Source organism: Gracilinanus agilis, chromosome 3 (genome assembly GCF_016433145.1).
Source record: "Gracilinanus agilis isolate LMUSP501 chromosome 3, AgileGrace, whole genome shotgun sequence".
In the NCBI taxonomy this organism is placed as follows: domain Eukaryota; kingdom Metazoa; phylum Chordata; class Mammalia; order Didelphimorphia; family Didelphidae; genus Gracilinanus; species Gracilinanus agilis.
This window is the reverse complement of record NC_058132.1, coordinates 500,463,894-500,487,578: the sequence shown is the minus strand read 5'-3', so window position 1 is coordinate 500,487,578 and position 23,685 is coordinate 500,463,894. Positions and strand designations below refer to the sequence as shown.

At 34.4% G+C, this 23,685-nt stretch overlaps 1 protein-coding gene across 1 annotated transcript in view; it reads right to left on the bottom strand.

Annotated features, from left to right (window-relative positions):
• The window catches only part of SLC5A7 (solute carrier family 5 member 7), a 33,195-nt gene extending 25,812 nt beyond the window's left edge, over positions 1 to 7,383 (bottom strand). The window contains exons 1-3 of the mRNA XM_044667062.1: positions 7,206 to 7,383; positions 2,409 to 2,522; positions 899 to 1,054 (exon numbers count right to left, since the gene is read on the bottom strand). Of these exons, the coding sequence (XP_044522997.1) occupies positions 899 to 1,054; positions 2,409 to 2,522; positions 7,206 to 7,383 (448 nt within the window). The remainder of the gene's footprint in view (positions 1 to 898; positions 1,055 to 2,408; positions 2,523 to 7,205) is intronic.
• Between the last annotated feature and the right edge of the window lie 16,302 nt (positions 7,384 to 23,685).

Here is a 23,685-nt window from a genome sequence, read left to right as displayed (position 1 = left end):
ATTTCACAAAAAAAAAAACCTACTGTTGCTGTATGTGCAAATAATTAGTGACATGAATTGTTGGCATGCATATATTATATTGCATTTTTAAAATGGTTTGTACTTATAATTCATTAGATAGATATTGAAATCCCTTTATTCCTCAAAAGATTTATGAGATTGGTTAGTTTCCCATTATAGTTGCTTACATTTTTCTATTCACTATAATTCAATTCAATAAATATTAAAAACAAATATTTCCTAGCTTATCTTGTAGTGGAGTTTACAGATGCTATGAGTAACAAGGCCCGCTTTTTGAATGAGAGAAAATATAATTTAAAAGTCAAGAGCTCCAGAAATGACAATATTTTTTCTGGTGTATTGCCCAGTGCTATAACTATCACTTTTTTGTGCCTATGGCAGGCAACTAAAAACAAGTCATCAAGTTATCTTACTAAGACAAATTCATTTTGGAACATGGAGGAGGAAGCAGTGAGGGAGACAAAGAACACAGAAAAGGGTATAGTGGGGCTGTTGAAATGAGCAAGAGATCACTTAAGATGAGGCAGATAAAGGGAACAACCTATTGTAGTTTCCCATTTAATCAATTTTTCTTCCTAAGTAGGTGTTAAGCATAATTATTTTTATACTAATGAAAGAGTGAGAGGGCCTAACACTGGAGTAAAATTTCTGGTTGACATGCCTCAACAATGATTCTGGTTGGACTCCTGGTTGAGGACCTCAGACACTTGCATTCAAATGATCACATTAATCTTCATAATAGCATTCAGTGGAAAATATGGGGAGGGAAATGTTTATAATATTCAGAAGAAAAAAAAAGGACTTAAGAAGGTTAAATGATCTATGTCCAAAGTCACCAACATAGTAAATAGTGGACATTATTCTTTATGTTTCTTACCCAAGGCAGAGAAAATAGCTGCAGCCCAGAACATTTCCCCCATTAGAGCAGGAATAAAGATAAGTCCACCCATGCGCTTCCCATAGAGTTGCTGAAATGGATCCAACATTGTCACATACCCTTTGGAACGCATGGGTTTTGCAAAAAATAGACCACCTAAAACAAGAAACATATAATTAAAAAATTATCATGTGGTAGTCTGTGAAAAAGTGTTATAATTTTTTTACAACTGCAAAATGTAGTGATTTTCAAAGAGACTCCAATATTTTCTAGGAAAATCTTAAAATTGAGGGATAGAGAAATATCAGAAAAAAGAAAGGCCTTTCCCCCCCCCCCTCATACAAAATCTAAAAGTGCACAGAAAGATGGTAGAGCAGAAATCAAAGTCTAAAACAGTTTTAGCATGAAGTTGATCCTGAAGAATTTAGCAATGGACCTCTACCTACTAAAGTCACACAGAGGTCTCTTCTGGGGCATAATCTTAAGGGAGTCTAAATGACTCAACCGAGAGTACTTACATTTTCAGGATATTGTATAGGAATTTTATCTGAGTACAGAGTCCCAGAAGAATCTCTATTTTGAGTCCATTTCAAAAGAATCTGAATGCAGATCTCACCTCTAACATCCCAGTGTGACTAATAGGTTTAACTTTTTAGTGCCTTAGGCAAATCTCTAAGACTATAAATTCAGAATTGTTGCAGTCCTTTTATCTCTCACTATCTTCTTTCATTCTTGTTTCCCATTTATGTTGTACCTCCTGCAAATTAAAAACTAATTGTATGCAAAATTCATGTGCATTTGAAGATGATTTGATAATTCTCTTTGTAAAAATTGGAAGAAGTAAAATAAGATATAAAACTTATTGAATCAGTAGTCTTTATCTTAAAAGAAATATATCTATATCTACATATACATATAGATAGAATAAAATATTGGACAGGTATATTAGCAGAATAATGATCCCCCCATGGTCCCCATTTACTAGGAGGAGATTTGAGTTTGGGCACATTGAGGAAATAGTGCAGCAATTGAAGAAGTATTAGAAAATCCTTTCTTGAATATCAATAATCTATTGTGTCACTACATCCTGATGAATTGTGATGCAAAATTCTTGGTTATTGATTTAAATGCTAATGGAAGGGTTCATGGAGGTAATAAGCAGGCTGAAGCATGATACTGATGACAACTTGTGTGAGAGACAGTATACAAGACATGATCCAAGGCACAAGGTAGGCCAATCACATAGTGAGGACAGAAAATTGATGGAGAAAATAAGATGCTAGATTGTAACTTTTAAGATTTAAAAAGAACCAGAGCAAGGAGTCTAGCTCATCCAGTACTTCTTTATGGAGAATGTATGAAAGACATGTATGAGAATTATACAAGATAAGGTGTAGAAGCAATGAAATTTATTAGTGGAGAACATGCCCATACTAACTAATACCAATGTACATTTTGTATCCTTCTGCGTCTGGTTAATTAGTCACTGAGTTCTTGCTTTTTTTCTTACCTAAAATCAGGCTAAGTGAATATCCAATTGGTGCTTGTGCCCAAGCCAAACCATAACCTGGAACATACACTGCCTCAGCTGTCCCATTGATATAACCTCCGCCAACCCAGGTGGCTGAAACAGAATGAAGCAACAGGAAATCCAGTTATTTACTATACAATTAGCCTTTAAGTGGCCATTGCTATTTTTCTTCACTTTATGACACATGAAAAATGTGATCTACAATAAAATGAGAAATCATCCATTCATCTTTTAAAAATGAAAACTTTTATATCTGGTTGTATCCATTTTAGGGTTAGTGTGTCATTTGTAAAAGGAGATTAAATTAGTTGATATTTGGAGTTTCCTCCAGCTCTAAATCTATGATACTATGACTCCATTTCCTTATAAACTTCCAATTTACATGTTTGTTCTCTCCTTGTTTTTTCATGTTTCTTCAGATGTGGGGATGGTTACAGTATGGCTGTATGTATGTCATATCCACAGGATTTTGCCAAACAAGCAGTGTATCAATAAGTATGTGTCAAACACCCCCTCTGTGCAAGATACTTTGTTAAGAGTTGGGGCTAAAAGTTAAAAGAATGAAGAAATCCTCCTCTCAAGGTGCTTACAGTAACCATGTTATCTGTTTTAGAATGCAAATTTCTGCTGAGTTGGAACCCTGTATATATTGTATACAGAACACAATCATGCATAGAATATTTACTGATTATTATCCTTATTATTATCCAACAGATCAGTTGCCATTGTGCTAGGAGAGAATAATTGTAGAAGTTCCTTGAGGCAAGGATTTCTTGATTTTGTGTTTATATCTCTAGTCCCTAGAAGGCACTTAATGTCTATCTGTTTAACTGAATTGATTTAAACTTGACTCCAAATTTTACTCATGCTATGCTTATAAGGCTTATCTCCTCAGTATCCTAACAAACAGTTCCATCTCCCTTATTGAGGCTACCTCTAATTCCCCCAACTATAAAAGTTCTACCTCACTGGATCATAGATTTAAAACTAGAAAAAACTTCTAGGCATCTAGTTCAACTCCTTCATTTAACAGATGAGGAAACTGAGGCACAGAAATGCCAAGGATATTTATTGAAACTACAAGTCAGTAAATACCAAAGACGTGATATGAACCCAAACCATATGACCCCAAATTCAATAGTACTCAATACAATAGTAATTATTGTGCCTATTCTTAAACTAAATGTTGGTGGTATAACAGTACTGAATTAGCTGGCTAGCAAAGGCATGCTGGAGCCACCTGAAGCATGTCTGGTTAAAGGTTACATTAAGAGGACAGTGCCAGGAAAGATCTGGAAATGAAATAGTTATTTCAGAAAAGACTAAATTAAATTACATCCTAAGATTGAAACAATAAATTAAATTAGCATCAGACATACAAAATGGGTTACATAGACAAATAAATGAAAGTAAATAAATATTCATTTGTTCAATAAATGTTGATTTCTTACCTACCATGTGCTAAAACTGTGCTAAGCTATAATATTTATATATTTAAAGTTATTTTAGGTTTAAGGTTTGCAAAGATTGCTTCTAGGTACATTATCTCTTACCACAAAATTCTTCATATTTTGGTTCCTATTTTTCTTCTATTTTTGCTTACTGCTCATGATTATTTGAAAAATATAAGCATATGATGACCGAATTTAGTGCATTTGAAAAGATGTCATAGGTCTTTCAGTCAATCTGAGTAATGGAGGAGCCTTATATTTTTTCTTTCCATTTTCTACTGTCGTAAAATCTCTAGAGCACATGATAAAGCCTCAAAATGTCTACACAAGCCTATGCAGTTCATTTTTTAAAAGGCCTCATTTTCTTAAAGGCTTCATTTGGTACTAACAGATTGAGACTGGATTTGACCACATTTACTATATATTTTAATTAACAGACATGGCAGCATGATTTCCATTTTTTTTCAGCACTGACCAATTAAACTTGATTGCTATTGTCACCTATGTCCCCTTGCTAAATAATAATGAATGATATATATGTATACACGTACATATGCCCTCACATATATGTATTTAGGTAGTGCTTTAAGGTTTACAAAGTTTGTTTTGTGTGTGTGTGTGTGTGTGTGTGTGTAATATTTGTGTCTATATGCCAGCTGTAATTTTTACCAAATATTATTGTGTCCTGCTGCAAATAAAGAAACATAATTACATGAGATTAAACATGTCTGGGCTGTGTTAATAAAAATGCAAAATCAATATATTTCTAAGTGCTATTTAATACCAAAGGTTCTTTGTATGAAATGAGGACATTTGAAATGAATTATTTGATTTAGAATTTTATGTTGCCCATCTTTCCTGTGTTTCATCTTGACTGTGAACCTTTTTACCTTATATTTAAATTTTTTATTAGTTAATATATTTAACTAATATATTTTCTTCTTCACTTCAGGCCCTGTTATAGGGTCTAGTTATCTAGTAAGTCTTAAGCAGTGTATAAAGGCTTTCGTTTGAAAAGGGCCTTCTACCAGGGTTTAATTTCAAAATATGGAGTAGTAGATTCTTACAGATACAAAACCTGTAGCTGTTTCTTCTTGGCAAGGTTGTTATATATTGAAGCTGACAACTACCTCAGCAATGTTTAGTCACACAAACAGATTTTTTCATCATGTAAGCTCTTCTGTCTTTTTTCAGGCTAAAGTGAAAATTTCACTAAGTATAACATAATAATGGCACATTTAAAATTTGGTTAGTATTTTGATTATTAAAAAAACCTAATTTTAGACATTTCAATCAAGCTATAAAAGTATATTTTCCATTGAAAGTTCCTTATATTCATGATGAAAAAAATACTATTACCTCTACAGAGAAAACTGATTAACTGAGCCCAAATTGTATTTTCTCTTTCTCTATTTTTCTTGCTTTTTTTTGAAATATAGCTATTATGGAAATGTTTTGCATGACTTTGCATATGTAATTGATATCATATTATTTGCCTTCTCAATGGGTCAGGGAGAGGGTAGGAGGGAGAAAGAGAATTTAGGATTCAAATTTTAAAAGGAAAACAATGTTAAAAATAAATAATAATTACATTGATAAAGAACTCCCATCCCCCTGAAAACATAATTCTTTAGTTATTAGTTATGTAGTTATTAGTTCCTTATGTGACTATAAGCAATAATGTGAGTATTTAAGGGGGCAAGAAATTATTTTAAACTATTTTTTAAAAGTATAAATATCCTATAGAGCAGATTCAGGGCAGTTAAAGGGTTGCACAATTACTTAGAAAATCGAATTTAATCATTTAAAATAAAATATGAAAAAATCATGGGTTATTTATGTTGTGAGCAAAATAGAGCATCTAAAATATAGTTCATGATATTTCAAACAAAAATTTTAATAACAATTTAATAACAATTTTTCTAATAAAAATTAGAAATTAATTATTTCCTATATATTTTAGTAATTTGGCTTATACATTGAGAAACATTCAAATAAGAACAAATTAAGAACCACTCTGTTTATTGGACATAGTAAATCAACAGGTGCTTAATCCACACCCAATCCTTTTTTATCTCCAGTAATGTTTATAGATCAATGAAGGGAGTGGTCCCAGTGCTTTAATCTTATCTCAGAGACTTGTAGTATGCTGGTTATATAAACTTCTTAAAGATGACTTATTCTATTCAACAAATTATTCTAGAATATTATAGGCTTAATGTAGGCAAAGCTAGACATCTAAGTCAGAAATATTTTTTTGCCAATTCAGTCCTGGCAAAATAACTGTGCTACATAGAAATTCATATTTTAATGGAATTTCAGGGCTCAACTATTAGATTTCAAAGCTGTTATTTATTCAGTTGGCACTGGGAGAAAGAAGAAAAGACTGTCCATGTGAGGGAAATTACAATCATTTTAAAAGGCATTAATACAATACGGACTTTGAGATACGAAAACACAGTTCTTTAGTTATTATTTAATGTTTGGGTGTCAAATACTGTCATCTACAAATGCTTTTTAACTCCAAATTTCTTTCATTTCATGGGTAGTTCACTGGTGAAGCAGTTCTCTCCTGAAATGACATTCTGGGGAAAAGGAGGAAAAGCTGGACAATACTCTAGAACACAATGAATTGGTGGAGAAAATGTCTAGAGTGGAGTTTCTGCTAAGGCACTCCCCAGTGTTTTTCAGTAATATATGTTTTCAATGGTCTTGCATTAAAGCATTATGTTCATAACATGCTATTTTCTTTTTTAATAAACTAATCTGTAGTACAGACATATAACTTATAAATTAAGAATTCAATCCAAAGAAAACTTTCATGTCCAATTTATCTGCTTAAGTTTTTTTTTTAATGTCAAAGCAATTAGCAATATTCCCTGACTTTTGTCATTTAAGATTTTAGTAAAAACAATATTATGTTGGTATAACAAAGTCCTGATTAGATTCCTCTTTTTTACTGAATGTACCTTCTTCACTCTACCTTTTTGTTTTGACATTGTTTCCATTACATCTACTAAAGCCTACCATGATTGGGCCATATTTCAGTTTATGTATTCATTGATATTCTACTAAGAAATTTACCATGAAATCGATTTTGGTATAAAATTTAATGGCACTTGGGCCTTAAATCATTTTGATTTTTAGAAAACTTTTAAATAGTCATATAGTCTATTACAATTTTACTAGTTTAGCTATAAAGAGGGCTTTCTTCAAATAACTGAATACATAGAGCTGAAGAATAAAGTCTGTGGATTTGTAAATATCAGCACAGCTTTTATTCAGAAGAAGCCAAGGAGAGGAAAGGTGAAAACTTGGCACCTACCAGTCATGGTAAATCCACCAACTAGCAAACCTATATCTCTGCCACCAACTATAATGGCTTCACTGCGTTCTTCTGAACTGCCACTGTTCTTGGTTTTCCAAGCAGCCCATATCCCAACCATCAATATCAGAAGATAGAACACAATGATAGCTATCAGTCCTTCCACATGGAAAGCCATCTTCAATTAGAGATCTTGATTTCTCTCCCAGGCTGGCTATTTCATTAAGAATTCTAAAGAAAAATACAATAAGAATTGTAATACATTAATATAACTATTTGAATGGTAATTATAATACATTATTTACTGAGGGGAAGCTATATGCATATAGGTACTTAAATGCATACCAATGAATGGAATAGCCTATAAAGTTTAAAGAAGCATTATATTGAGAGCAAATAATTAAAAACCATTAGTAAATGTCATTGAACATAACTATAAATTAGTTTTTTAAAAACCAATAAGAATTTTTACCCAGTAAATAAATTTGAAAATACTTCTTATAAATAACCATGATCATTGGTGTTTAGTGGCCTTTCAAAGAGAAAGAAACAAAGAACCTTACCTAAACTCACAAATTGTGAGAGGAACAAGAACTGTTCTTGCCAAGAATATATCATATTAAATTACAAATAACTTCAGTAATTTTTAATTTAAGAATATTATGACATTTTAAGTGAATTAGAACTGGTCTAGGTTGTTCAATTAGTGAATATGTCAGAACTTCATATGCAATATCAGACAAGCTGATAGTAGCTTTAAAAACAATCTAATAAATAAATATAGACTAAACCTACTTAGGAAAGTCAATGTCAAATATACTTACTAAATCATTTCTACAGCTGTTCACTGCCTGGTGGTGATGAATCTCCCCACCCCCACCTCTGGGGAAAAAAAAACACACCACACCTCTTTCCTCCTTCCCTCACACAGCCTTTAAAATGGAAAACTATCAGAAAATCCCTCCATGAACAAAAATATTTGTCTTTTAAGTTGTAGAACACCCAGAAATAAAGTAATTTGTAAAATCATTGAAAGTACTAAATATTTTAGAGTCGAGGGAATCAGTTCTAACTCTGTCCCCTTCAGATTTTTTTTTTTTCTTTTAGATACCACACTTTCTCACTGTCATCAGGACGACCAAGCAGGTTGTTGAGAATCCACACGTGTAGGTGGGCACAAAAAGCGCTTTCTTTATCTAGAAAAAAATGGACCAAAAGAATAGCTGAGCTAAGCTTATCTCTAGAAATTAATCCGGAAAAGTAGTTTCATTAATCTCATCCCCCATATTTCTACCATAACCCTCTCTCTTAGCTGGTCCTCACCCCCGACATCCTGGTGCACACAACTCTCGAACCCTTCCATTGGGATACTTTGATCCCATCACCTCTTGCCCTCCTTGCCTTTTCCTCCTTTATCTCTTCCTTCTCAGTTTCTTTGTCTCCACGCCTCCTTGAGCCCGCACCAACCTGCTAGATCTCCACTCTAATTTAGATCGATCTATCCGGGCGGAGGATGACAGAGAACAAGATCTCCCTCAGAGACCCTTTCACTGATTCCAGCTGCACCTGTTAAAGATGTTCCAGCTTCGTCACAGTGGGATGAGGGAGTGTACCCCGCATTTGGCACAAACTCCAAAAAAGGCTTCTCAAGTCCAGTTTGGACGCGGAACCCAGAGCCCTTGGTCCTACCTTGCCTTTCCCTCCCTTGTCAGTCTTCCGCAGGAGATTCTCGAAACTCAGATCTCTTCTGGTGGCACACTCTCTGGCTCCTCCTGAGTCCAAAAGATGTGGCCTCCCCGTGGCTCCCGGGGAGACCAAGGATGCGATTGGAGGATTGCCACCCAGGAGGCAGCAGGAGCAGCAGCAGGTTTCTTGTAGAAGTATCCTTCTAGTCTACAAGTATCTTAGTACCCCGAGTTTCAGTCTACTTTTGGGGTGGGGCACAGGGTTATGTAGTATTCTTGGGAAAGACGAGATCAGGAGGGCTGGGGTGTAGCTGGGAGTGGGGGTAGGAGAGGTGCTGGGCTGGGGTATTCAGTGGGTGTTAGACGTGATTGTCAGGTTAAAAGAAACACCGTTTCTTTATAAGGGGAGGAGGGAAAGGGGCATTCGTCAGAGCTCGGAAGCTGGACGTCAGAGAAAAGTGAATGAGAGTACTTGGGGTCAGCGCTGGTCTGGGGCACTCGGATGGATAAAAGGTTGAAAGCAAAGGCGAGATGAGGGAAGGAGTGGATGGGAAGGGCGGAGTGCCAGGGGAGGGAGAGGAGGAGGAGTCATTGGATGATGGAGGTTGTAAAACCACTGGTGGAGAAAGAGGAGGGGGATTGTGAGGAGAGAAATAATAGATGAGGAAAAGGAAGAAGAGTATTTGGAGAGATGGACAAGTTCCCCTCAGGGAAGGGACTGTTCAGAGAAATCTCTGATTTCCAAGGGGGCAACATAGAGAATAGATGCAGCCTCCTAAAACCCCCTAACCTACAACATAGATCAGTGTATTTCCTTGACTTTACCCTTTCTTAGCAGCTGTGAAGGCAGAAGCTTCAGGTTCCAATCTCAGTTTTGTTAAATATTTGCCTGAGATAAACTTGGATAAATTATGTAATTCTGAGGGTCTCAGTTTCCTCACTTTTAAATGAATGGGTTGGACCAGAAAGATATTGCACCAGTCCCCAAAATGCCTTTCAGATCTAATTCTAGGATCCATGATCTCATCAGGCCCCCAGAGAAGGCAGCATCCTGAAAGACTAATAAATATTTTGAAGTTTTGGAAAGAAACTTTTTACTTTCTCAGACCCTGGAAATATTAGAGTTGGAAGGGAATTTAGAGATCTTCTACTCTAACTCCCTTATATTTAAAAGGAGGAAATGAGACCAGAAAGGGCAAAGGACTTGCTCCAGCTCACCCATTGAATAAAAATTCTCCCACATCAGATTGAAAATAAAACAAAACAATTTGAGGGGGGGAGAGATAGGAGGGGAGAGAGAGAGAGAGAGAGAGAGAGAGAGAGAGAGAGAGAGAGAGAGAGAGAGAGAGAAGAGGAGAGGAGAGGAGAGGAGAGGAGAGGAGAGGAGAGGAGAGGAGAGGAGAGGAGAGGAGAGGAGAGGAGAGGAGAGAATTAGTCCTGCCATCTTTTTTAATGATCACAAAAATAAAACTATTCTCCTTGGAAAGACAAATTAAAATAATATAGATGTTACGAAGCTTTTTGATCTATTTTTTCAGTGGGGGGGTTATAACAGGGAAAACACTTGTTTGCTTAAAACATTAGTAAAAATTATAATGGGAAACAGACTATTTGGGTACATATCCTTCTGGATAGCATTAAATATCCCCATAATTTCTCTAAAATGTTATTAGGTAGTGGTAGGAAGAGAGTTGAACTGTAACTTCACTGGTATAAGGAGTTCCTTTTTTTCAATGGAGGTCTGCATCTGCCAAGAGGATGGAGAGGATGTGACTTGCCCAGGATCATTCAGCCAGCATGTTTCTAGGTCTTCCTAGATTTCAGCCCTATTCTCTATCCAAGACCCATGCTGATTGTCATATATTAGTACTCTTCTGAAAAACAAAATAATACCAGCCCTTAGATACAATAAAATTATGCAAGTGGATTTCTTAGTCACTTAACCGGCCTTACCTCCCACATTACCATAACCCAGGTTTAGAAGCTAACCTTCACACACATCTTGCTTCATATTTTCTTTGTTCTTTATAAAAAAAATAACCACCATGAGGTAAAGACCTTTAAGTGAGAAACCCTATGATGTTCAAAATGAAAAAAAGACAAAGACCCAGATCCAGCAGAGCAGATGATCTTGCTTATCTGATTTACCCTAATAGCTTTTTAATTTTTGTTACCATTTATTTTTATAGTACATAATATAATATGTTACATAATAATAGAGTACAAATGATTTGTTATATGTAATAAATTATGATAAATATACTTATTCAAGAGAAACAAATTCTCACATTGGCTATGTCCAAAAATCCTTTTCTTATTCTGAGAAACATGAATAGAAATAAATAAAATAGTTTTTATATATATCACTTATATATAGATATATAGATATATCTTCTTGTATAATTATGCCTTTTCTAATGGGGGAGAGGAAGGAGGGAGTTTACTGGGTTTTTTAATGTAACAAACAAATAAATAAAATTTTAAAAATAGTTGCTAACTGTACCCTGTATTAGTAAGGAACAAAGTGAGCTGAGGAGAGAAAGAAAATAGATAAGGATTTTGGCATAATCATTAACTTGGATGTTTTAAATCAAACATTCTTTTATCCATTCTTTTTCTTTGATAATGCTACTTCAGATAGTAAAATTTGGATCTGGATCAGTTTAAATCTGTTATAAAAATATCTCTAAGTCAAGGTCAGAGAAACATGGTGGTGTAGTGCAGAGGTATCAGATATTTAGTTACATGTCCACTTGGGTCAGATATCAGAAAATGCTCCCCTGCATCAAATTAAAATATAATTGGAAATATTTAACAAAACAAGTAAAAATACAGTAAAACAAAGATAATGTTAACATGTGGTTTTCTAAGTCACTATATGGCTTTAGAGAACCTTATGTATAGTATAGTGGCTCCTCTTCCTATTTGACTTTAATGACACTGGCATAATCGATAGAAAGATTCCCTTGGAGCCGAGAAGATCTAGATTCAAATCCTACATTTAACAGAGTGGCTGTATGACCCCATTTAAACCTTTCAGTACATGGGGTCAATTCCTAATACTATATATTCTAGAGAAGTAGCTGACTTAGAGAGGCAGAGGGAGCTTATTTATTTGGGAGATCATTATATCAATGAAATTAACTGAGTAGATCTGCTCCCTATCCCTAAGACAATGATAACAGAAAGTTTCATGATGCAACAATGTTGGAGTCTGAAATAATGCACAACACAGAGATTAGAAAGCTTGAACAAAATCCAAACAGGAAAACAAATAGATGAATGTCAGCTTTGCTAACACTTTTGTTTTCAATATAAAGCCTCTGTTACAAGCAGAAAGGAGAAGAACCAGGTTGGCACTCAGTGTTCTCCAGGAGTACATCTAATACACTTTTAGATGGTTGGCTTGCCAGTTTCCTTGGGAAGTACAAAACTTGTTGGAAAATGATGACCTTGAATTTTAAAGGGAAGCCTGGTTATTAAAGTGAGAGAAAATACAATGTTGTCCCATGCTTAGAGGTGGGGAGAATATTAGCTGGGGTGGACAATTCCAGATACATTGAGCCGGAATCTAGAGAGACATTTCTTTATTTAAAAATTCCCCTAAATATCTCTCTCTGATACAGGGATGGCATCAGGATGGATTCTCTGTTTTATTTTTCAATTACCCAGAAACTTAATTTCTTTTGGCTCTATTTAAACATTTTATTTATTTGCTTTTTTAAAAAATAGTAATTTAGATGAAAGGTTTAAGTTATTCTCCTAAAAAACAAGTGATTGAACTAGAAACCCTGTGGTAGTCAATTTCCAGATTTTTCTTTCTGTGAACTAGAAAAGGCTGACTAAGCATCTACTTGGGCCAATACTTCCATTTTCTCAGGTGCTATTATGGTTCAGTCATGTCCAATTCTTCATAACCCTATTTGAGGTTTTCTTGGCAAAAATACTGGAGTGGTTTCCAATTTTCTTCCCCAATTCATTTTACAGATCAGGAAACTGAGGCAAATGGGGCTTAAGTAACTTGCTCAGAGTCACACAATTAATAAGTGTCTGGGGTTAGAATTGAACTCAGATATTCCTGATATCAAGTTTGGTGCTCTATCCACTGGAACCCTACCTACCTTTCCTCAATTGGTTGATATTGTTTTATAATTTACTCATTTTGAAATTTCAGATTAAATCCAGCCTGTATAGTTGTTGGCCAGAACAATGGTGAGTGGGTTAGGAGACATAAATTGAATTTTATAGAGTCTAGAGCCATAAGAGATCTCGTTCAATCTCTTCATTTCTCATATAGCAAAACTGAGACCAGTTAAACTAGTATTTTACAGTGCTTTCTGGCTTATGAAGTGCTTTAGATATATTATCTTTAAAAAAAAAAACAAAACCTTACTTTCTGCCTTAATTGAATTATCAGTTCCAAGGCAGAAAAGCAGTAAAAGTTACACAACTGAGGTTAAGTGACTTGCCAAGTGTCACACAGCCAAGAGGTGTCTGAAGTCACATTTGAACCCAGGACCTCCTATGTCTAGACCTGGCTCTCCTTACATTTTTAGTAAAGATTCCGTTAGTTTGACCCTATCACTTTTGTATAAGTATCAGATTTTGATATTACCAATAATTCTAGATTAATAGCATTTTTCATACCATGAATACAGATCATTTCCATTTAAGTGTAATTACCAAGAAAATAGCCAAGATTTTTGTAAGTGCTTGAGATAAATAACTATTCTTATTAAACAAGTGATAAATACATGCATACGTATATGTGTGTGTGTGTTTTAGGAAGTAGAAAAGAAAAACCTTATATTGTTATGATCCCATGGGCCTAAGATTCTAAAAAGAAAGAAAAATAAAGAGGAATGAGAGGCTTCCAAAAATAAAATTCTATTTATCCAATTACAAATGATCTCAATAAGAGGGAGAAAAGCATCAGGGGAGAAATCTGAACAGGCCCCTGCATCTTTACCAGGTCATAGAATATCAGATTGATAAAAGATTCATCCAAAATATGTTAAGGATAGTAAAAGGGGCTTAAAACACAATATTTAGGCCAAGAAATTCTCAGTTACAAATTTGTTTCACACTTATCTGTCAAGAAGAATAATTTTTAATATGAGAAGGAAAAAGCAGAAATGATTAAGTGGGTCTTTAAATCCAAAATAGCTGAAGAGTTAGTGAAAGAATGTTTCTAAGAAGAATGACATTTTCCTCTTCCATTCAGGATCTCAAACTAGTCACTGATCTTTCATTGATATAATCAGTGGAGTTCTAGCAATGAGTTTTGAGGAAACTGGGGAAAAAAAAACAACATAGCTGAGTCAAAATTTTAACTCTGGTATTTTTGACTTGAACAACAATACTTTTTACCACTACCAATATCCCTTCTTTGGCATTTCTAAAAAGATTACAATGAAAGTTAATTGGAATAAATGCATAGAGAAGTTATAAATCATCTGTAAAGAAAGCCCATTAAATTTGATCAATATATACTTTGGTATTTGGGAACCGATAATAATGGAAAACTGTGAATAATGTTGATATATATGGATCACTATCGGGAAAAGAGAGAAGCCAAGGGTTTGGAGAATAAAAGAAATCTTATCATAACGTAAGGGTGATAGACATGTTTTATCATCTTTGCTATTTATCTAGCTATGTTGATCTATCAATTTTTTTGTTCATTTATTGATCTAGTTGTTGATTTTTTAAAAATGAACAACCATTTATTTCTTCTCTTTTCCACCCCATTGGAAAACCAACAAATCCATAACATATGTATAGTTAAACAAAACAAATTCCCATATTGTCCATGTCCAAAAATTAGTGTATATGTCATTCTCATTTGAATCTATGACCTCTCTACTAGGAGATGGGTGGCATGCAAAAGTAATTTGAAACTGAATAAACTGTGCATGCCCTTTGATCTGGTAGTAATACTATAAAGTCTATACTCCAAAGTGATAAAAGTAAGAGGGAAAGGACCTATATTTACACCAAATATTTGTGGTTTTGATTTATGTAAATATTTATACTATTTCTTTTTTTGTAGTGGTAAAGAACTAGAAAATATATAAAGTATCCATCATTTGGGGAATGGCTGAACAAATTGCTATATATGAATGTAATGGACTATGAATTAGGAGATGGTTTCAGAGAATAATGGGAAGACTTATATAAGAGCTGTATAAAGCAAAGTGAGCAGAACCAGAACAATTCATATAATAACAATATTGTTAAGGTATCCTATTTAGAAATTATTTTTTTCAGTTTTCTGAGTGGTAATTTGCAGTATAATAATGCTTCTTCTTGCTCTCAGTAGAGTCTCAGTGGGGAAGATAGAGGAATGAGAAACATGATAATTAAAATATAATGGACTAGTGTGATAGTCCAGAGACAGGAAGAGATATCCATTGTCCTCTACCATGAAATAATGTTCAGAGAAATCCTGTACTAGGTTAACACAGTATAAGGGGAAGAGCAGAATTTAATTCTAAAAAGGATATACTCTAAATTAGGAATGGTGAAGGAGTTTTGTTAGAAGAGAAAACAGTGAATTTGGGGGTACATAGCCCCAATAGATCAATGCTCTTTGTCTCCTCAGGTAAAGCCCCTGAGGGCCAAGGGCAAAAAGGAGGCTGGACAAACACAGATCAGAGGCTAGACAAGAACAGCAAAGTTTCTAAGCTATAGCATTTGGTCACAAGTTAATTGCCTCTGCTTCTGACCTGATGTATGTGTGTAGAAGAAGCAGGAATTATACAGAATGACTAATCTGGAACTGATGCCCCAGGCACCCAAATGCTACTGCTATGAACACTTTCCTAACACCTTGTTTAGGTAACTTGGTGCATGCTTCTCTTGCTTCAAGATGGAAGATGTGGCTTAGAAGACTGTTCCTCTCTCTTCTGCCCCAGCCTGCACCCCAGATACACACACACACACACACACACACACACACACACACACACATACACACACACACAAATTCACAAGGCTCCCAGTATAGGATGGAACAGCTGCTTTGAGAATAGAAGGCTGGAATGCTTCTGCTTAATTTAACACTTTGTAGTTGACCTTGACTTTTATTTCAAGTAAATGCCTTTTGCTTTGGACTCTTCCTCTGGTTGTTAGATAAAAGGAACATCAATGGGGGCTGATCAGCTGTTGTTTTAAGTAGATGCTGATCCAAAACATTCCTTAGCATAGTGCTTTGCACATAAAAATGCTTAATCAATTTCTTCTCATTCATTTATTAAATATAGAGTAACTTTTGTTGGTACATAATTGTGGGAATCTTGGACTACATATTCTGAATACTTCTAGAAATGTCAAGAAGCACTAGAAATAGTAGGCATCAAATAAAATCACAAAAATGAAGCCGGTTATATCTTTAATGAACAAAATGAATGATTATTAATGCGGGAGTTCTAATTCGTCTGCTGAAGCATTAACTTATTAAAGCAATCACCAAAATCAATATAAAATTTTAAAGAATCAAAATGAGAAGACAAAATGAATAGACAAAACAGTTCCAACCTGACATTGCAGAACAAGTTTTATGTAAAAAAAAAAGAAAAGGAGAAATGGATAAATCAACAAATATGTGCACAAACGCTCACTAAATTCTAATGAAGATTAATTGATTTGAAATAATTATCTCAAGAAGAAGACCAAGAGAGTTAAAAAAATCCCTCATTAGCTGGCAAAGTAATGAGAAAAATAATAGCTAAAACAACAATGGATTAGAATATATATTCATTTGTATATTTCTCACATGGAGGAAGATAGTGAAAGAATATAAACATAATTACTGCATAAAACAATGAGAAGCAGGAGTAGATGGAAATAAATTTGGCCATCCAAATCATCCTGAGAGCATTTAAAGATGAAACCAAAAGGTGAGCAACAAATAGCTAAAACATAGAGAGAAGATTTATTCTTAATTACTCTATCATTTGATTTCTGATATTTCTCTGTAACACTGCATTCATGTTCAAGCCTTTTCCTCAATCCTTTGTCCTGATAATCCAAGGAATGACTTTATATTCCTTGTCCCAGAACATCTTTTAAATTGGGATCATTGGGATAATTAAGATTTAGAATGTAAGTTCCATCCTTTCCTGTAAACATAATTGGTTTTGGCCGTACATGTCCAAGGATGGCATGACTGTATCCTCGATTTCCTCCATTAGGATGAAAGATGGCTAAAAAATCAGAATTTTTACTTGTCACAAAAGAAAAGTAAAAAAAAATCTATTACAAACTCTTTTCTAAACTGCATTTCCAACACTAGATAATCACATGAGAGTTCTCATGTACTGTGTAAAGAGGTAGAAATTATTCTGAAGGGGAAAAAATATGGGCAGATCAGCTAAATTTGACAACATATCCTCAGAAGAGATCTGTCTATTCTTGATATGACATATTTTTGAGGACATTGAGGAATCAGTTCTAAAGATATTTGGAAGAGAAGTAAACAGCAATTGCATAGAAAAATTTTAGTCATTGTTGCTAGAAAAAATGATTTAGAGATTATCAATAACTACCTTTTCACCTCTATAAAATTTTTATTAAAATAACCTATGCATATGGAGAGCATCCTCAAAGCAGATATAAGAGAACAGACAAGCTTTCACAAATATCAGCTAGCAGAACATATCTTTACATTCACACAATTCACTAGGCACAGCGGATAAAAGATCCCACTTGGCTTACTGTTTGTTCACTATCAAAAATATTTGATTCAGTAATGGAAGATGCTACATTAAAACCTCTTTTCCATCAAAGTATATGCCACCTCTACATATCAAAAACACCTAATATTCCTTGAAAGACATACAACAAAGATAATTTTGATGGATAATTCTCTATTTGTTACCATCAGATGAGCATATTCATATTAAATGAACAAAAAACTACAAGATGTATACTTATCAAAAGTGTTTGGAGATTACCTAGCATAGAATCCAAACAGAAGATTGATGATGATCTTCTTCCCCTTCTCTTAAATGCTCCTTGTGGATGAATGGTGGATGTCTCAAGTGGATGGTGCTGATGTCTCCAGCCCTTGTGTAATGACAGCCTTCCAAAATGAGATTCCTAGTCATGGAAAATAGTTTAATATAACTACCCACACAGGAAAACAAACAAACAAGTAAATGGGGAAAATCCATATTCTCCAAAGTATGAGGGGCTATTGTATGGACACCCTATAGATATAAGAGAGACATAGCAGGGAGCAGCTAGGTAGCTCAGTAGATTGAGAACCAGGCCTAGAGATGGGAGGTCCTAGGTTCAAATCTGGCCTGAGACACTTCCCAGCTGTGTGACCCTGAACAAGTCACTTGACCCCCATTGTCTAGCCCTTACTGCTCTTCTGCCTTGGAGTCAATACACAGTGTTGACTCCAAGACAGAAGGTAAGGGTTTAAAAAAAAGAGGGAGACATAGCAAACAGACAATGAGTGGGGTCCACAGATGACTATAGACAAGGGAGCAGTCTATATTGCTTTGGAAAAATTGTGAAATACTTTCAGTGACCCCAGACTTCTCCATGAAATGAAGATTCACATCTTAATATCCCTAATCTTGCAGTAGAACTCTTTATTTAATATAATAAAATACAAAATATATGAATGTTACGGACTATGAGAAATAATGAAGATGAAGAATTTGGAGAAAGATCCAAAGGTTTATATGACCTGATATGAAACTGACTTTAGAGAAGACATAGCTTCAAGTTTTGCCTCTGTCATCTAACATCTATATTTCATAAGTAAGATTCTAATCCAAGTCTTTCAGATTGTGAGACCAGCTTTCTACTCACTATCCCAGGCTGTCTCATTTGTCTGCCTTGAAACAGAGAGAAGGTGATTTGAGGAGAAATAAGGTATTTCTTTCTACAAAAGACAGTAAATTCTCAAGGAGATACCCTCAAAAGGTCATATAAGTGGGAAATGAATTTTTCTTTTTCAGAAGGATTTAGACAAATTCACAAAAGGTATATTTATGACATTGATTAGAAATTATTGAAGAGTAATTAGGACTTTGAAGTGCAAGAGGGTGTTCTTGACCTTTATGCTCCTGGATCACATATATAGGTGATTTCCTATTGGGATATTTTTTAACCTCCCAGAAATGTCACTGGGTGACGTTGTCAAAGATGATCATCAGGTCAGATGATCCATAGCTATTGCTCAGTAAGTTATTGCTTATATTTTTTTGGCCTTGGAAGACAAGACATTAGACTAAAAGACGTAGTTATTAGTCAAAGGCTGGCTCTCATTGTACTGATGCTAGAGGTGAGGCCAGGGCATGAGGCTTGGCATGCCACCTTCCAATATTCACATCAAGGTTCACTGATCTCTAATCTAGAATTACAAAATTGAGACAGTACCAAATTAGAATTATAGGCAGAAATCAAGGATGAGACTAACCTGGTAAAATATAAATTGGGTTCATAGTATCTAAAGATCTGCTCTTAAAATATTTGGGAGAGATTCCAAAATTAAACTTGACATATGATCTTAAGCACTCATTTTTGAGAGTGGATTAACCAAGGGCAAATCAAAGTTCAGTGTCATTCAATATGAATGAAAAAATATTAGAGTATCAAATTATAATTAATTGCAATTGTTGGCAATTATGATTACCAACTAGTAGTTTAAAATTGCAGAGGTCTAGTAACTTTACCTAAGACATATATCATTTAATTTCATTTTATTAATAAATTTGAGACCTTAAATATATATATATATATATACATATGTTTCACTTTAAGCTACTTGATGGTAATTAGGACAACTAAATGGTGCAGTAGGTAGAACACTGGACTTAGAATCAGTAAAACCATATTCATGAGTTCAAATACAGCCTTAGACTTTATTAGCTATGTGATCCTTTGCAAGTCATTTAGCCCTGTTTGCCTTAGTTTCCTCATTCTTTTCTGTGCCAAGAAAACCCCAAATGAGATCAAGAAGAATTGGATATGACTAAAACAACTGAGCAAAAACAGCAATAAATTAGTAATTAAAACAAAATACCTTATATGTGAATTCTAGCATGCATTATAAGATGTTAAGATATTAACATTTTATACACACAATAAGCTAATATTTGCTTATTCTCAAAACTTTTCTATTGTTAAAATCTTAGAAGTTGCAATATCTTTATCTCAACCTAGAAGTCTTTGAAATTCTAAGATACAATTATTTGATTTAGCTGCACTTATTGTAACTCCCATCTGTTTTCCCATTCCTATGACAGACGATTCTGTTCTTATGTTGTAACTTAATGTAAAACCTACAACATGAAGTAAATTCTAGAACTTCTTTTAAGAACATTATGTGACCCAAATTCCTTGTGTCTAAATGAGATACTTATTGACAGAGTAATGTTGGGCAACTGTTCTCCAAATAGTAATTTGAATACTATTATCTATTTCTATCTAATAACAGGTTCTTTCTACTAGATCTGATTATTAAAAACAATACAGAATTACTTGCTGTATTTGCTTCAATGACAGGTATTTATTATTTTTCATTCTAAATGAATAGAAAACTTCTATTGCTTCATAACTAAGCTTTCTGTTATTGCACTGTGCTTGTCTTATGTGATCTTCTTCAAGAATATAAACATAAAAGACATTCCTCAATGAATTGTAGAGAAGGAACGAAGGAAGAAAGGAAACATTTATTAAGCTCTACTATGTGTCAGGAACTATGTTATATTGTAGACATTGCTATTTCTTTTCATTTTTACTTTCCCCAAGCTACTACATTCATATCTCTTCTATATTTTTCTACAAGGAGGAAGGTAAGAAGGAAGAAAAGAAGGAAAAAAGAGGGGGTAATGGGAGGAAAGGAAGGAAAACAGTAGGGAAGAAGGAATTTCTATAGAATTATAGAATTTGATGTAGGGTGTTCTGGACCATATCTAACTTACTTGTGATAGTTAATTGTTAAATGTTCAGGATGAGCATTTGTTTTTCAGATATCAGAAAATCACTACACATATTTGTCTAATTTATTGTTTTGTTGATAATAACTGGCATTTATATAGTGCTTTAAGATTTGAAAAATGTTTTAGATCCATTGTCTCATTTTAACATCCTAATACTCCTGGTTTAAAAGGCTACCAATAGGCCATAAGGTGATAATAGTTATTGTTGTTAGTTCTTCATTTTCTAAGGGGACCAATGGCATCACAGGGTGAAGTATTAACTTATACATGAATTGGATTTAAGTGAGGCAGAGTTTTATAAAGTCATTAGCCTCATTCTATTTTCCAGAATAATCAAAGTCTTGTGTCAAGACAGAAGTCAGGATAATTGACAATGACCTGAGATGCAGTAAATGACCTTGGTATCTTTGATATCCGACCAAGCTCTAAATACTCCATAGCATTTGCTTCAGCTGCTTCTGTGGTCCTTGGAACAAATTATTCTCATTTGCCCATTCTACTAGGGGAAGTCTTTACATGATTGAGATATACAAGAGTGATAGGGAGTTGAGAAAGGATATTTAAAGAGCATTTTGTCCATCATTTCATTTTCCAGATGAGAAAACTGAGACTTAATGAATTTAAGTGACTTGTTCAAAGTCACATAATCATTGAACCCACATAAATGACATCACTGGATTTTGAAAGAATTGATGGATGTGATTGCTATTAATTTTCATTATAATACTGTGTAGAAAGAGAGGTATTACAGGTTTGGGGATGGGGAAATATAATTGTATTTTTTTAAAAAAGCAAAGTGAATGGATTCTACATGGTATTGACTAATACACTTAACTTTAATTACTGGCAAGATTTTAGAACATGAGATGAAAGACAAGGCTAGCAAACATTTAGAAAAAGAATGCATGGCCAAAAGGAGCTAGCCTGGTTTCAGAGAGAAAAGGTCGTGCTGGATTGATCTCATTTCCATTTTCGAAAGAATAATTAAACTGACACATCATGACGCTATTGCAGGTAAAATTTACAGATTGTTGAAGGAAATAAACATTTATTAAGTGCCTATTATGTTCCAGGCATCATGCTATTTGTTATTGTTCTTAGTTGTTTTCAGTTGTGGCTAACTCTTTGTGAACCTTTTTAGGGTTTCCTTGGCAGAGATACTGGAATGGTTTGCCATTTCTTTCTCTAGCTTATTTTATTTACATATGAGGAAACTGAGGCAAACAAGATTAAGTGGCTTTCCCAGGGTCCCACAGCTAGTAAGACAAATGAAACTACATTTGAATTCATCTTCCTGACTCCAAGCCTAGTGCTCTATCCACTGTGCAATCTCTATCATCAAACTGTAGGCTTGTTGTTTGGCTGTTGTCACATATAACTGTGTGGCCTGTAGAAAACCATGCCTTTCTATCCTCCACTACCTCCCAAAGTTTGTCCAAATTCATTTTTATTATTTCCATGATACTATCTATCCTCATCCTCTACCTTCCCCATTTCCTTTTGCCTTCAATCTTTCCCAATATCAGTCTTTTCCTATGGAATCCTGTTGTTTTATTATGTGACCAAAGTAATTAAGCTTCAGTATTTGACCTTTAAGTGAATAGTCTGAATTAATTTATTTTGACTATTGATTGATTTGATTGCTTTAGTTTTCAATGGACTCTCAAAAGTCTTTTTCAGCACCACAATTCAAAAGCGTCAGTTCTATGACTCCCATACTAATATTGTTACTGAAAAAACTGTATCTTTGTCTATATGGTCCTGACACCATTTCCATTGTAGGCAGCATTTGGTAAATCACTCATTATATTCTTTATTGAAAAACCAGAGTGATGTGTTAGACTACAATACAATGAAAAAATTCAGAAATAGTTCAATGGATAGATTTAGAGTAATTACTAGTGACTTGATATGAACCTAGAAAGAGGTCTCCAGTGAAGGCCTTTAGAGATCTATGTTTGGTTCCATGTTATGTCAAGGACTTGGAAAAGGACATGCATGACATGTTTATTGGATTCTCAGATTACGTGATCCTTGGAGGGATAGCCACTACCCTGAATGACAGTTACTGAGCTTTAAAAGATCTTGGTAAGAGAGAAGATTAGTGATAAATATTGTCAAATACTTAAGATAAAAAAAAACAGCTTCGAAAATACAAAAATCATACTTAAAGATTTTTCTAAGGTCCTGACTTCATCAAGAATAGGTCTTACCAGACTACTTTTATTTCATGTTTCAACTTTCTCATTGCCTAGAGATATCAAGTAATCTGCATTTCACTATACAGGTTGAAAACATTACAAGCAGGAGACAAACCCAGTTCTTCTGATCTGGAATGCAGTACTATTTCCCCTCACCATTTTGCCATTCTACGTTCCAGTTTAGACATGGTGAAGGATGCAGTTTATTTGAAAAAAGATCTTTAGTTTTAGTGGATTGCAAGTTCAGTGTCAATCAGCAGTATGATATAGTAACCAATAAATCTAATCCAGTTTTATATTGCATTAATAACGAGGCATAGCATAGCTTCCAAATATATAAGAACTGATGGTCCCTTTATATACTGCCTTGATGATCTGGACTTTTGGGAGCCATCCTGAATACTATCTGTGCTTCAGATCCAGTATGGGTGGGGATCATCATCCATTTCATACAATAACTCATGCGTTCTCATCAGTAGGGTTAGCCACCCCAAAAACACCCCTGGCTCCCTTGGTCTCAGTTAAGTCTCAGTTAAAATTCTACCTACTACAAGAAGCCATTACCATTCTCCCTTGATGCTAATTTTACCCTTCCTCTGTCAATAATTTCTTACTTACCTCCATTTTATCT